This window comes from Phacochoerus africanus, chromosome 3, assembly GCF_016906955.1.
Source record: "Phacochoerus africanus isolate WHEZ1 chromosome 3, ROS_Pafr_v1, whole genome shotgun sequence".
In the NCBI taxonomy this organism is placed as follows: domain Eukaryota; kingdom Metazoa; phylum Chordata; class Mammalia; order Artiodactyla; family Suidae; genus Phacochoerus; species Phacochoerus africanus.
Window position 1 is genome coordinate 149533258 of NC_062546.1, and position 15042 is coordinate 149548299.

General features: G+C 42.2%; 1 protein-coding gene across 8 annotated transcripts in view; it reads left to right on the forward strand.

The window, feature by feature from the left end:
* OSBPL6 (oxysterol binding protein like 6) overlaps window positions 1–15042 on the forward strand; it is a 229861-nt gene that overhangs the window by 164776 nt on the left and 50043 nt on the right. For all 8 annotated transcript variants that reach the window (XM_047772964.1, XM_047772969.1, XM_047772967.1 and 5 more), the window contains 5 exons: window positions 2608–2730; window positions 5645–5698; window positions 6785–6898; window positions 7003–7173; window positions 10709–10841. In XM_047772964.1, coding sequence (XP_047628920.1) covers window positions 2608–2730; window positions 5645–5698; window positions 6785–6898; window positions 7003–7173; window positions 10709–10841 — 595 coding nt within the window. The remainder of the gene's footprint in view (window positions 1–2607; window positions 2731–5644; window positions 5699–6784; window positions 6899–7002; window positions 7174–10708; window positions 10842–15042) is intronic.

Sequence of the window (15042 nt, forward strand, 5' to 3'; positions counted from 1 at the left end):
GCCAGCGGCTACAGCTCTGACTCGACCCCTAGCCTGGGAACCTTCATATGCCAGAGGTGCAGCCCTAAAAAGACCAAAAAAAAAAAATGCTTTGCTTTCTATTAAGATATGCTCTGCTTTGTATTCCTGATGGTAATGGCTTTTATTGTCCAAAAAACATGACATAAAGCCTGAAATTGTCTCATCAGAAATACATTTTTTAATCACTGTATCTAATTAAGAGTTCTGACCAGATCAACTACAGTTTCTGACAGTATTCAAGTAGCAAATTACTTTGGGGATTGTTTTCTTATGTTAGGAGAACTTTACAGATATTTTAAAGGGTTCTTAATGTTGCCAAATGAACACTAGTAAATGCATTTCCATGAGGGAAGTGGCTCATTCACTAGGCACCCCTCAGAGATGACCGAGAAGATGGAGATATGGCACTGGTCTCAGATTCATTTTCAGGGGTGGTGGTGGTTGGACTGGTCTTGAGTAGAGTAGAAGCATGATGCTGGCTTTAGAGGGCTCTTCAGAAGCTGGGAGTATCTCCTAGGCCGCATGATGTTCGCATGAAGCAATGTTCCGCCACATCTCCGGGAAACAGTTTTCTATGACAGTCCCACTCCATCAACAGATATTTGGACTTAAACATAGATTCGACTTGGCTATAGCGCCAGCAGCTTCTGAGATGAAAGGAGAAGACAGGGAGAAGAGGCATGGATGGTAAACACACAGCCCTCTCCCCTCCTGTCCTCATGGCCGATGTCAGTAACTGAACATGGCCCCTTTGCCCCAGGTCCTGTCAGAGCCACACCGTCCTGTAGCAGGTTCTGGGCAGCCACCACCAGACATGTGGGCCAGCAAGTTCACCTGCCCTGAGATAGAACCCATCACCATTCCCGTGGAAACCTTTGTGCCGTGGCCTAAGCATGATTTTCGGCAGAACCTATCTTCTCAGCAGGCAGCTCATACAGCATTTTGGGATGCGCTCTGCAAAGGGGCCCAACCTGATCCGGAAGCGCATCCAGCTTTCTAGAGTGGAGGTTATGCTGAGAGAATCTGTTCCCCTGTGCCGTGGACAGGACTGTAGCCGTTGTGCATGGCATGTGACCGTGTTGTTCCTGCCTTTACTTCTGTGTAATTGTGCCCTGTGGCTGAGATCTAGAATATGAGTGTTTGCCAGGTCATTGGTTACTTTAGAGCTGTAGGGGCCCTCAGAAATCACCTGGGCCAGTGATTTTAAAACTCAGGATATTGATGAGGAGCAGATACCTAACATAGAAGGAGGCCCAGCTGGCAAAGTGGAGACAGGCAGCTGTCCCTCAGGGCAGGACCAACATTGCCAGATTTTGGGCTTTCACAAAACCATAGAAATTTGGATTTTTAAAATCTGAAATCTTATAATTTTTTCTTTTTGGCTGCACCCATGGCATACAAAAGATCCTGGGCTAGGGATCAAACCCAAACCACAGCAGTAACCGGAGCCATGGCAGTGACAACACTGGATCCTTAACCTGCTAGGCCACCAGGGAGCTCCCTGAAATCCTCTGATTTTTAAATGTTGACAATTTATTTTTAAAACTTTTTTTTAACACTGTAGATGAACAAACATATCCTATGAAAGAGGAAACCATGATTTAGCCTGTTTTTAACAGAGGAGGATCATAGTGAGGACTCCAGAATCCTAGCTGTCTGGCCATGCAGTCTGGTGCACTTGCCACAGGCTCCCAAGAGTGTGTGTGTCTCAGGATGTATGTCTTTGAAGGCATGGACTTCTTGGTGTGTGTTTGGCATGGCAAATGGGGCTTTTTACACATGCTCAAATGTATGCAGCCTCATGTAGAGGAAACAGATGCCCACCCACTGTTCTGCTCTTCAGCTTAACAGGTTACAAGCCGCACAGGCTGCTGCAGCCTTTTCATTACTACACAGAAAGCCAGACCCACACACTAATGCAACGTGTTTCATCAAAACCATCTCATTTAAAAACTTTAATGTGTCACTGTAAACCAGCTATGATGGAAGAAATAAAAATCAGTTTAAAAAATCATTTCCAAATAAATAAATAAATAATAAAAACTTCAATGTGCCTCTGTGCCCAGAGATGAATTGTCTGGAAAAATGCCTTTGTGTGTGTGTGTGTGTCTTTTTAGGACTACACCAGAAGCATATGGAAATCCCCAGTCTAGAGGTTGAATCAGAGCCACAGCTGCTGCCTATGCCAGATCTGAACCTCATCCACAACCTACACCACAGCTCACAGCAGCACCAGATCCTTAACCCACTGAGCAAGGCTGGGATTGAATCCATGTCCTTATGGATACTAGTTGGGTTCACTACCCCGAGTCACGATGGGAGCTCCTGAAAAAAATGCATTTTAAACCTTCTGAATACAGGCAATCAAAATCCCATTCTAGCCCAGACTCCAACTCCATCCATCTCATCTCTGATGGACCACATACCCCCAGGTAGACCAGGAAACTCATCTTCTCTTCAGTTCTAAGTGCATAGCTATGTCTAACGTCCAGAATATTGTTCATATTTGTGGTGGATATGAATCCGCTTTAAGTGTATCATCAAACACTGAGAAATGTGTGGTTTGTTTTTCTTCTTTTCTCACAGGAAGCTGACAGCTGGGAAATTATAGAAGGGCTGAAAATAGGCCAAACCAATGTCCAGAGACCAGACAAACATGAAGGTTTTATGCTGAAGAAGAGAAAATGGCCTTTAAAAGGCTGGCACAAGGTAACAGTTTTGTCATGTTCATCTTCAGATTGTCTTTATAAATAAAGAGGCTCTTAGTTGGTGTCATTAGGTGGGAAACCAAGAATGGTTATACTTAGGAAGCTAATCTTCAAGGCCTTATTTTAACCATATAGGCAGCAACCTATCATACCTATTGAAGTCTGAGATTTGTAATATCTGAATGCAGGGAAAGAATATTCTACAAGGTGTTTAAGATCAGTGGACATGTTGTTGTCCACTCTGCTTTTTTCTCTTAAGTTAGTAGAAATATGTTCTTATTAAATATTCTTCTAAGTATGAGATGTTTTTAAATGCATGCATGTATTCCATTGGATGGATTTATACTATATATCCCCACTTTTTTTTCTTTTTTGGCTGCAGCCATGGCATATGGAAGTTCCTGGGCCAGGGATCGAATCTGAGCTACAGCTGTGACCCATATCACAGTTGCTGCAATGCCAGACCCTTAACCCACTGCGCTGGGCTGGGGATCAAACCCGTGCTGCTGCCGAGACAATGCCAGATCCCTAACCTGCTATGCCACAACAGGAACTCCCTATCCCAACATTATTGAACCAATTCCCTATTGCTGGATATGCAGAATATGTCTAATTTTTTACTGGATGATGTTGTAGTGAATATTCTCATACACTACACGAATTTCCATTTAAGTTCTTGGGATAAATGCCTAGAATTATTGTCACCAGTGCAAACTAAAGATGGAAAATCACTGATCTTGGAAGTTTGTTTATTGCCCTTTAGCATTTGTGGTTTATTTCTCTCTACTCCATATCCTTTTTCCATCTTCAGTTTTAATTATGGAGAAAATATTTTGCACTATATTGTTGCAGTTACAGACTTAGCAGGACTTCTGTGATGCTAAAGAGAAGAAAGTCATCTTCCATTTTCAACAGAAAGCCCTTTAATAGACCACCTGCATCTTCTCCAAAGTCCCTGGAAGGACACTTGATTACTTGCCACACTTGCTGATGGATTTCATCTCAGGGCATGTAGATTTGTGAGCGCAAATGGCTGGGTAGTCGCTGCCCACTGGCCCAAGCAGGGAGGTTATGGATTATAACATCCTTGAGGAAATACATTTTTTGCAGTTTAAGGGAAGGACTTAAAAATTAACAGATGGGAGACAGTGCCCCCATCCCCTCTCTCTGAGGATGGAATAAAAACATGTCAAGAGTCTTCTTCCCTCTCACTTGTCAGAAACCTTGGCAATCTCCCTTGAACCCAGGATATTATACCAGTGCCAGGAGTCTCTTGGCACCCTTGTTCTTTCTTGGATTTTGGCCACTTGCCATACTCTTTCCCAGAATCACCTCTGCCTTTCATTCTGACCTTACCACTTTGCAATTCCTCCTAGTGGCCTTGCTCATCTCTCTCTCCATGACCATCCTATAGGTTATCTCCACTAAAATTCTTGGATAGGTAGAAGTGGAAAAATAGAAAAAAAAAATCGAAGAAATACATTTCATCTGAATTGGTAACTTTTGTTTTGGGTCCAAGTTTTACTAAAATTGGCTGTGGTTCAGTAGCAACTCTTTCTGGTCCATGCCTGAGAACATTTGGCTATATAAATTGTAGGGGAGTCCCCCTTGCATTGCCTTTTCTCCTGGTCTCTAATTACATCAGATATGTATTCAAGCATCAGCCCATTTGATTATCCAAATCAAAGACAAAGGAGTGTTTTTCAGCTATAGAGATGCTTTCTTCCTCCACGGCCCCCACCAGAATCTGTAACAAAGGGGTTCCTATCGCCTTCTCTGAGTTCTGTGCAGGTATCCCCAGGCCTTCCTGCCCGCCACCTCAGCAGCTAAGAGTTCCTGAGTCACCCAAAAATTTCGCCACAAAGTAATTTTCCAGCCATAGAAAGACTCTCCATATCTGCAGAGACTAGAGGAGGGCACTGGACCCAGTTTGATGGGGTCCTGGGAGCTGTGTGTTCTCCTGTCAATTGTCCATGGACAGGAAATCAACAGCAGAGAGTTTCTGAGGCTTGTGGAACAAAAATGGCTAGACTCATTTGGACTGGACCAGGAATGCCTTGGAGGAGACAAAAATTGCCCCAAATATAGATATCTTTTACCCCCTTAGTATAGTTCAGAACTAATTTTTAATCTCTTTTACTAATAGTGAAATACAAGCATTTTGCTAAGTGGAGATGCAAGCATATTGATAAGGCTTTTTTTAACTTTCCATATAATTCATTATTCATAGCTCCAGTCCACTGGCTTCTGTAACAGGCATGGGCATTTTCAGGAATTACCCATGATAGTCAAGGAAGTGCAGGAGTTTATCTCCAAGGTGAAAAATTTCCTGTAGACAAGTTCTCACAGAAGCACTGTGACCTAACTCAGTTTACTCTCATTTCTCACTTTCAAAAAAACCCTAATGTGGTTCATTCAGAAAGTCTTAGTTGCAGGCCCTGGATTCCCTCCCCTTGCCACCAACATTAGGAAAAACTGGTGATAGCCAACAGGGATCTACTGTATAGCACAGGGAACTCTACTCAATATTCTATAATAACCCACATGGGAAAAGAACCTGAAAAAGAATGAATATATATGTATAATGGAATCACTTTGCTGTACACCTGAAACTAACACAACATTGTAAAGCAACTATACACCAATAAAATAAATTTTAAAAAAGAAAAATTGGTGAAAAGATTCTGTCCCCATTGGATTATGTGGAAAAGAACTCTATAAATTGTATGGAACTCGAACTCAAATTACCTTACCATTTAATGTAATGGACTGCGGCCAGGTGTGCTGAATGCAAATACATGAAAATGATTAAACGTACTGATTACTAAATGCCATTCAGTGTTAGACCCACACTTGTGAATGCATGATGTAATTCAAAATACTGACAGTAACCGGGGGTTATTTGGTTCTTGCAGCGTTTTTTTGTCCTGGATAATGGAATGTTAAAGTATTCAAAGGCACCACTTGATGTAAGTAGCACACAGGACACGTTTCAAAGATTGCTTTAGAATTCAGCTCCAAGTGAGTCACCAGCACAGTGTAAGCCTTGTACCATAGTTACCAGCTCTGTGCTTTTCTGTACCTGTAAGATTTAACAAGCTACCAAACTTCCACATTGCATGGAAGGTATGCTTTATGCCTATGCTCAAGCTAGCATAAAATCTCAAACAGTTGCATGATAATTTAACTATGTGATGTACATTGTTTAAAACAGAAGCTTAAACCTGAAAGTGACACGCTAATAAAAATCACCCTTTCTGTCTTGGAGAAAAAACCTAAATAGACTTTTTTTTCCTGCATCTCTCAGTAAACTGTGCTTTACATGCTTTTTTTGAAATTTAAAGCAACACTTGTTCTCATCGATGTCCTTTTAAATCCTATCTTACAAATTTCATTTCTATTCATTCTTTTATCTTGGGAATCCCAACTCTAAAATTATTCCAGATTAGTATTCTTTAATATAAAAGGTCATTGTTTGCATGCAAAACTAGAAAATGCTCTCCTTCTTATCATTGTGGTGTAGGAGAAATAATGGAGAGCTCAGACTTTAGTTCTGTCCACAGCTCTTTCACTGAGTCAGCTGTGTGTCCTTGATCAGATGAGGCAGCCAGAAAGAAGAGCTGGCCGCCCTGTACTCTCGGTCCCAGCTGCCCAATTCTGCCCCAGCAGCTGTCAGCTAGCTGATTACTTGAGGATGTTCTGGGTCACAGGTCAGAGACTGACCATAGTTATTTTAGGAACCAGTAAAGATATCTTTGGGGGGATATAAACAGTGCGATCTAGAATTATGGAGAATTAACATTACAGACATGCCAAAAACAAGAATAAGGGATGAATAGTCTTCCTTATTAAAACTGGTGTGAAGTTACTGCAACTTCAACTATCCTCGGAGAAAGCACCTTAACTTCAGAACCTTAGTCATTTTTGTCAAGGATAAAATGGGGTGATATTCCATTTCCTAGAGATAAGTTAAAGATTACATCAAGCTCACTTCAGTACCAAAACACATCAAATTACATATCCTTCCAGCCTATTTACTAGTTTTTTGATTTCAGATTCAAAAAGGGAAGGTTCATGGAAGCATCGATGTCGGACTCTCTGTCATGTCAATTAAAAAGAAAGCACGGAGAATAGACCTTGACACAGAAGAACACATCTATCATTTGAAGGTAAAGTCACTTTTCAAGAGTTGGCTCTGCCAGTATTAGGGGAGATCAGTGGTAAACAGGAGATTGGTTTCACCATTACCTACTCCTCTTGTTCCCTGTTTTAGGTGAAATCCCAGGACTGGTTTGATGCCTGGGTCTCCAAACTGCGCCATCATCGACTGTATCGGCAGAATGAAATTGTGAGATCACCAAGAGATGCTAGTTTTCACATATTTCCTTCAACCTCCACAGCTGAATCCTCACCAGCTGCTAATGTTTCTGTGGTGGATGGAAAGGTATGACTTTGTTATATAAAAACCAGTCCAGAAATGGCCTGGAAATTTATGCAAACGTGTTTACTGAATCTCATTAGACAAGCTAGAAAGAGAAGATTTGCTTTGTAATCTAGTGCTCAGAAGACAATGGTGACATTTAGTGTCAAAGTTAATTACAAGTGTTTAATCAACCAGGACCTACATGTAGCACAGGGAACTCTATTCAATACTCTCTAATAACTTATGTCATTACAGTCTGAAAAACAATGGGTATATGTATATGTACAACTGAATCGCTTTGCTATACACCTGAAAGAAACTAACACAACATCCTAAATCAGCTGTATTCCAATATAAAAATTTTTAAAAATCTTAATAGTCAATAGCATGTGTAGAGTAGATAGAAATGTGGATCATCAATAGACTTAAGAGTTACTTTTCCTTTCTATGAATGGACTGTGTGCTAATTTTATATGGCTTTATAGGAATATTAGAAAGTAGAGTGAACATTTGATTAATCAGCACCTAGAAACTGATGTCTTCCTGGGTAGTACTAGGAAGCCCACAAAGTTTTGAAAATGAGCTGTGACATATACATGACCATGGAAGAGACCAGAGAATTTCCCCATAAGGTTAATGCAAGTGGGCTAGAGAATGTGACAGTAATATAAGTCATGGCCTATTTGAATAGCTAGGCACTATGTTAAGCATTGGACATACATTCATCTCTGATCTTTATAATATACCGAAAGCTCACAGATAGCAAATAATTTTTCCAGAAGTTATGTAGATATTAAGCAAGACATTGAGCCAAGGTCTGAGTCCTCATCTCTGTTTCCAAAATCAGTATCTTTTCCATTGTACCAGGTACCAGGTTAAAGGAGGCTAAAGCTGTTCTTTGGGCTGTATTAAGAGTTCTTTTTCTATGTTGCTGGAAAGCTAGAGGTGTTGCCTGTTAAAAGTCAAGGTTAAGACAATAGGCAAGGAGACAGCTGTTTCTGCCTTTGATTAGGTTTTCTGAACCGTAGCCACATTGTACTACCCAGGGGTCTTCCAGCTTCCCACATGGCATCTGATATTGAGACAAGAATATCTGTGAGTAACTGTCCACCACAAAGAATTGGGTTCAAGGGCGTTTCAATGAAGAGTCTGCTTTTCTCTATTTTCCTACATAGAGATATATAGAATAACATATGTGCAAGTTTCCTTTGCAAAGCATTGTAAAACCTCATGGAGGTTTATGCAAGACTGATCAAATCAGATGAGATGAAATGTAGCTATCTTCAGTTTTTGCTATTTCCACAGAAATTATTTTGGTCATGTTGGTTAAATCCCATTAATTGTATTTCACAAGACTCTCAAACTTTATTTATTCTGAAATCTCTCTCTCCCAGGAACAGGGTGTTGAGTTAACACTAATAACTAACCACTTCTGGAATGGAAGGAAATGAACCAGGAGGCTGGGTAATTAGGAAGGAGGGCGCTTCCTGAATGACCTGGCACAGGATGTGAAGGTGGTTCCCATGTTTTTCTGGGCTTCCTGTGCTCTCACCACACAATAGAATAAATCCCAGCATTAGTCAAAATTAAACAAAAAAATGTATCCCAGATGGACATTTTAAAAATATAAATGTTTAGTCCTTTGGCTCTTTCGGCTTCTACCTATGTCTTTAGCACAGAGTGTTAATAAAAGATGTATTCTTTTCATCCCTTGTGTTCTTTATTAAATAACTCTGGTGATATCTGAGAATAGAGAGCTGAAACCAAATCCCCCCACTGTGTGCCTTGGATTAAGACAGCTCTGCAACTCCGTTCATAGATCTGTTGCTCTAGTTACAAGTAACATACCTCTAAGACCTAACTCGGTGAAATATTTCTATTACATTATCAAAACGCAATAAAGAGTAAAAAGAGCTTTTCATCAGTTTGCTTGCATTCTAAGCATCAAATTATTCCTGAACATAAATTGGTGTGTGGCCCTGTGCAGGTAATAAATTAAGTCTAGGTTTGCTAAGTAAGTTCATCCTTCACTTCGTAATGATTTAGAAGAGACACAATCAGTTGTAATTGAATATTAAAGTCAAATATGGAGTTTTAAAGTTGTTTTAGCTTGAAGGGAAATAAGTTGCTGCTTTTTTCATGGAATGTTTACTTTAGTATCTACAGACTTCATACAACTTTAATTTATTTCACTTAAAATCCCTTTAATGGGGAGTTCCCTAGTGACCTAGTAGTTAAGGATCCAGCATTGTCACTGCTGTGGCTTGGGTCACTGCTATAGAGTGGGTTCAGTACTTGGCCCAGGAACTCCCATATGCTGTGGGCACAGCCAAGGGAAAAAAAAAAAAAAAGAAAAGAAATCCCTTTAATGGAAAGTTAGTCATCTATAGATAGCAATAATTTGCTAAGACTGCTGTTTTATATGTTACAGGTTTCTTTATTTTTATTTTTTTAATGGCTGCACCTGCAGCACATGGAATTTCATGGTCCAGGGATTGAATCTGAACCACAAAAGTGACTTGCACCACAGCTGCAGCAATGCCAGATCCTTAATCCTCTGCACCAGGCAGGGGTTGAACCCACACCACTGCAGCAACCTGAGCCACTGCAGTCAGTTTCTTAAAGCACTGCATCACAGCAGGAATTCTGTATGTTACAGTTTTCAGCATGCATTTAAAGCAAGGCAGAGTTGCTTGCCGATGGATAACGTATTTAAGAAACACAAGTGGCTGATGAGACCATGAGTTGATTATAATGGTACCGAGAGCTTTCAGAAAGGAAAGGCCTTCACTCATGAGTTAAGTACACTGTATCAGCTACAGATTACTGAGTAATTCAAGACTGCTGAAAATTTGAGTTGGAGCTGCACTTGGCTGCATATGGAAGTTCCTGGGCTAGGGGTTGAATCAGAGCTGTAGCTGCCGGCCTACCCCACAACCATAGCAACACCAGGTCTGAGCTGCATCTGCGACCTACACTGCAACTCACGGCAATGCCAGATCCTTTAACCCACAGAGCGAGGCCAGGGATGGAACCCGTATCCTCATGGATGCTAGTTGTGTTAGTTTCTGCTGAGCCACAACAGGAACTCCCTAAGTATGAGAGATGCTTGAATATTGTCCTCTTCATTATATGGTGGAGATGGCAACTAAACAGATATTGCTTAGCCAATGAATTTTGGCTTCATTGAGCTCATGCCTCGTTTAGCCAAGAGGCTTCTTCCATGTTTTGAAGATGCCCTTTTTCCCCTTTATTTATTTATTTTCTTTTTATAGCCACACCTTTGGCATATGGAAGTTCCTGGGCTAGGGGTCAAATCCGTGCTGCAGCTGTGAGCTACGCCACAGCTTGCAGCAATGCTGGATCCTTAAGCCACTGAGCAAGGCCACAGATCAAACCCACATCCTCACAGACACGATTCTAGGTCTTTAACCCACTGAGCCACAACAGAACTCCTTTTCCCTCTCTTTTAATGTTGCTTTAAGGGTACTTGTATTCTTTTTAGTCACTTCAATGTACTGTTTCTTCCTAACTCCGCTCTTTTTGTTCACTGTAGATGCAGCCCAACAGCTTTCCCTGGCAGTCCCCTCTACCATGCAGCAACAGCCTCCCTGCAACCTGCACAACTGGGCAGAGCAAAGTGGCAGCCTGGCTGCAGGACTCGGAAGAAATGGACAGGTGTGCAGAAGGTTAGTGCTTGCCCAGCGTGGGCTCCCAACTGAGCCAAAGAAATGGCAGAAAAGGGGCAAACTGAGGGTGCTGCACCTTTCACACACACACCCAGTCCACTTGATTGCCTCCAGCTTTCTTTCCTCTTGTTTTTATACCCCAGATTGCCTCCTTCCCACGACCCAGATCTTACCTTTCTCCTGCACCCTCACAACTCCTGAATCTGATTTTTCCCTTGCCCTGACTCCCACCCTCTCCAGCCCTCTCACCTCATCTCATTACCAGTGTCCTTCTGGCCTCATTAGCCTCCCACCCCGGGCCCTGGGGGTGATCACCCAGCTGAGTGCTGCCTCCACAGCACCCTCCACCCTCACTCATTTTTTTTTTTGGTCTTTTTGTTTGTTTTGTTTTGTTTTGGTTTTGTTTGTCTTTTTGCCTTTTCTAGGGTTGCTCCTTCGGCATATGGAGGTTCCCAGGCTAGGGGTCTAATCGGAGCTATAGCCACCGGCCTACGCCAGAGCCCCAGCAACTCGGGATCTGAGCCGCATCTGCGACCTATACCACAGCTCATGGCAACACCGGATCTTTAACTCACTGAGCAAGGCCAGGGATCGAGCCCACAACCTCATGTTCCTAGTCGGATTCATTAACCATTGTGCCACAACGGGAACTCCCACCCTTGCTCTTGACAGTCTGCCCAGTCACTTCTACAGCCACCTTCTCTGCTGCCCCAACTTGACCACAGAACAAGTATGTTTCCCAACTACCAGCAACAAATAGCAAAATTATAGTTCATCTTGTATCTACGGTTACCTGGTAGTGGGGTTCCACTCTTGATTCCACTGTTAAATATTCTGAACTAGTACAAACTTCCCTCACTGTATCATCTCTGTGCCTCTTTTTTTTTTGGAATGCTCATATGCCTTTGACTAATATTCATTGACTGTTTACACATCTTCCATTTCCTTTATCATCCTCTTTTGATACACTTACATAAAACTCATCCCATGAATATCAAAATTTATAGTGATAGAGACATCATCTCTGAGCCTCTTAATCTTCAGAAACTTTCTCCTTCTTTGTAATGAGCCTAAGCATGTTGGTCCAAACTGGATCCACAGGCCATTGCCATGCTGTGACATATTTTCCATTTGACCTTCAAAAATGAAAAACAAACCAGGAATAAGATGACAAGTACTTAATAAGGCTAAATTGATTTGATTTTTAAATTGAGATGAAGTTGGGCCTAAGTTTTTTGGTATTAATTTTTTTTCCTTCCATGAAGGTATGGGGAAAGGAGTTGTTAGATTATTTTATGTCCTCACTTAGAAAAATTGAAATTTGGTGGTCTGTGTTCATGTCCCAACCCCCAAAATTTTTTTTCTTCTCTGCACATGTGTGAACTCAAAGTCTGCAGCATTTTAATTAGCCCTCTCTGCATCCCAGACTCAATCTTTATGTGAAAATGTGATTTTAAGGGGGATGTTATCTTCATAAAGTTTGTCCAGCTGACCTTCCATTAAAAGGGTTTTACCTGAATATATTCAAAAACACACATACATTACTTTGCCTTATGAATTTCAGATTGGAGAGGAAGCTGGCACTCACCTTCCTAGAGCGCAGCAGGCTCACCTGCACTGCAGATCTAGACAGTCAGCCACTGCTCGAAATTCTGCTGCCTTGCACACACTTGTAGCATTTAATCTGGCCACTGATATTGCTGAAAAGATTGAGACTATCTACCAGGACAAAATGCATTCCTCAGACCAAAATAAATAGACATTGACCTAGATGCCAGGAAGCTGCTGGCCAGTGGGAGATATATGTGCTTCTGAATACTCTGTGGCCCATCCCTGTGCCTTCTTACCAATCTCGGGGGGTGATCCTCCTTCTCCCCATCCTGCCTGCTCTGCCTCTGCTCCTCTCCTGCCTGCTCTGCCTCTGCTCCGCCCTGCCTTCTCCTCTCCTTCAGAATTAAGTACAGTAATCATCTCCTCTCTTGGGAACAGCCTCAGTCTTTCCCATTTCACTTGTTCCTGCCCATAGACTCTGGTTTCTCTCCCATAGTTTGACTTTGCCCTTTTTGCTCCACGGAAAAAGCATTCTTGGCAGCAGGAGGCCATCTGATTTCTGCTGTGTTCTCCAGCCTCATCCTCTGACCCATGCTGCAGGACCTTCTCTAATGAGCTTCCTCTCTTAGGCCCTGTGAAGTTTTCCTTTCACTCTGACTGCCCCTCCTCTGCTTCATTGGGATTTTCCCCTGGCCAACCTTGGTTGTGGGAATGATCAAGATTCAGTCTTTGGCTTTTAGCTTTAATGATAGTAACTATAGTTTGTTGAAGGCTCATTATGGTTCCTACACTGGGCTCAGTACTTTACATATGTAGTTTTTTACAATTTTCTCAATAATACTAAGCAGGAATTATGAACCATATTTTTATAAATCAGGAAACCACAGTTCAGAGAGGTCAAGTAATGTGTCTGCGTTACACAGCGAGTACCGGCAAAGCTGGAAGGCTCACCCAGACCAACTTGATCCAATGACCATGCTCTGTGCTTTGGAGATGACAGGCATGCTTATGGTTTCAACTGCAGTCTCTATTTTGGTGATGGTTATGGTGATAGTGGTGGTGATGGTGATGATGATGGTGGTGGTGGCGTTGGTTTTGGTGGTGGGTCATAGCTATTGGGCACTTCCTGTGTAACAGGCGCCATACTGGATGTTTTATACGCATCCACTCATTTAATCCTCTCAACTCTACTTTATAGGTGGGAAAACTGAGGTACAGAGAAGTTAACTCACTTTGTTTGAGTTCACCCAGGTAGTAATGTTGCAGCTGGGATTCAAACTTAAGTGGTCTGACTCTAGAGCATAGCTTCTTAATCACCGCACCACATTTCTCTCAGAAAGGCAGAAAACCCTCTCTAACTCTCAGATCTCTGTATCCAGCCTGTGCTACATTCCCACCCCCTCCCTGGCTGTCACCTCTTTCTGTCTACACACTCCGTCATGCCCTCTTCTCCGCCTGTCTGCAACCACCTTCTCTCTCCTCCTTGAAAATGGTCCCAGTTCCTGGACTTCCCTGTTTTTGTCAGTGCTGCTGTCGTAACCGCTCTGGAACTTCAGTGTCATCTCTGACACACCCACCCTGTTCATCCAGCTGAGACCAAGTTCTTTTATTTCTTTGAAAACTTCCCCCGTCTCACCTCCCCCTCACCCACCCTTCCTCTGGAATTCCATATCTGCGGTCCTGACTCAGGCCCAGCCTCTGACTGGAACCTTCACCTTAGGACTGGAACCTTCACCCTTAGTCTCTTGCTCTGTGGCTCCATTGCGCTCAGAGGCTCCTGGGAAATTACTGTTCTTGGACATGTTTGCAGCCAGTGCCAGCACTTAGCAGACATTATTCCATTGCCCTCAGCTCTGAGACTATAAGTATTGCTACTGTCCCCACTTTGCAGAGGAGGAAAGCGAAATGCATGCAGGTTAAGGAATCTGCTGAAGATTACACAGCTTCCCTGGTGGAAAAGATGGAACTCTAGCCAAACCACATTTGTCTAACCCCAATGCCAATTCTTTGTTCACTACATATAATATTCCCTTAAGACTGCAATTTCTTAAAATATTTTTTTGCAAAAATCCCTTTAAGTGGTTCTCCATGGGCTCTTGGCTCTTAGTCCAAACTACTTAGCTCAGCTTTTAACATTCAGCTTTTTGCTTTCTGGCCCTGCCTATCCTTTCAACCTTGCCTTCCATAGGCCCAACTAAACGTATTTGCTATTTCCTGAACATACTTGCATATTCCCACCTCTGTGCTTTTTTGCACAAGCTCTTCTTCTCGGCCTGCCGTACCCTCTCTGCCTGTCTCTACCTTCCTATTTTGCTGATTCCTTTTCATCCATCCTCCAGACGACAAAAGTTTCTACTGTCTCTTTTAAGTCTGTTCTGATGACCTCAAACCACAGTAACTTTCCCTTTCCTAAACTTAGCACAGCACTTTTTTTTGGGGGGGGGGGGTTATCCTGATAACTTCATAGAGTCCCCAGTATTGAGGTTGGTTGCATTTCAGAGGTTCATCATGTAACATCTTCCTGAACCCATGACATATCACATTTATAGTTCCAATCCTTAAAGAGACTATCTATTCATTGGTTAGGACTTCTGTCAATCCAGATCTTCTCAAGTATGTAAGGGAATTTCCTGACTCTTGGAAAGCACTT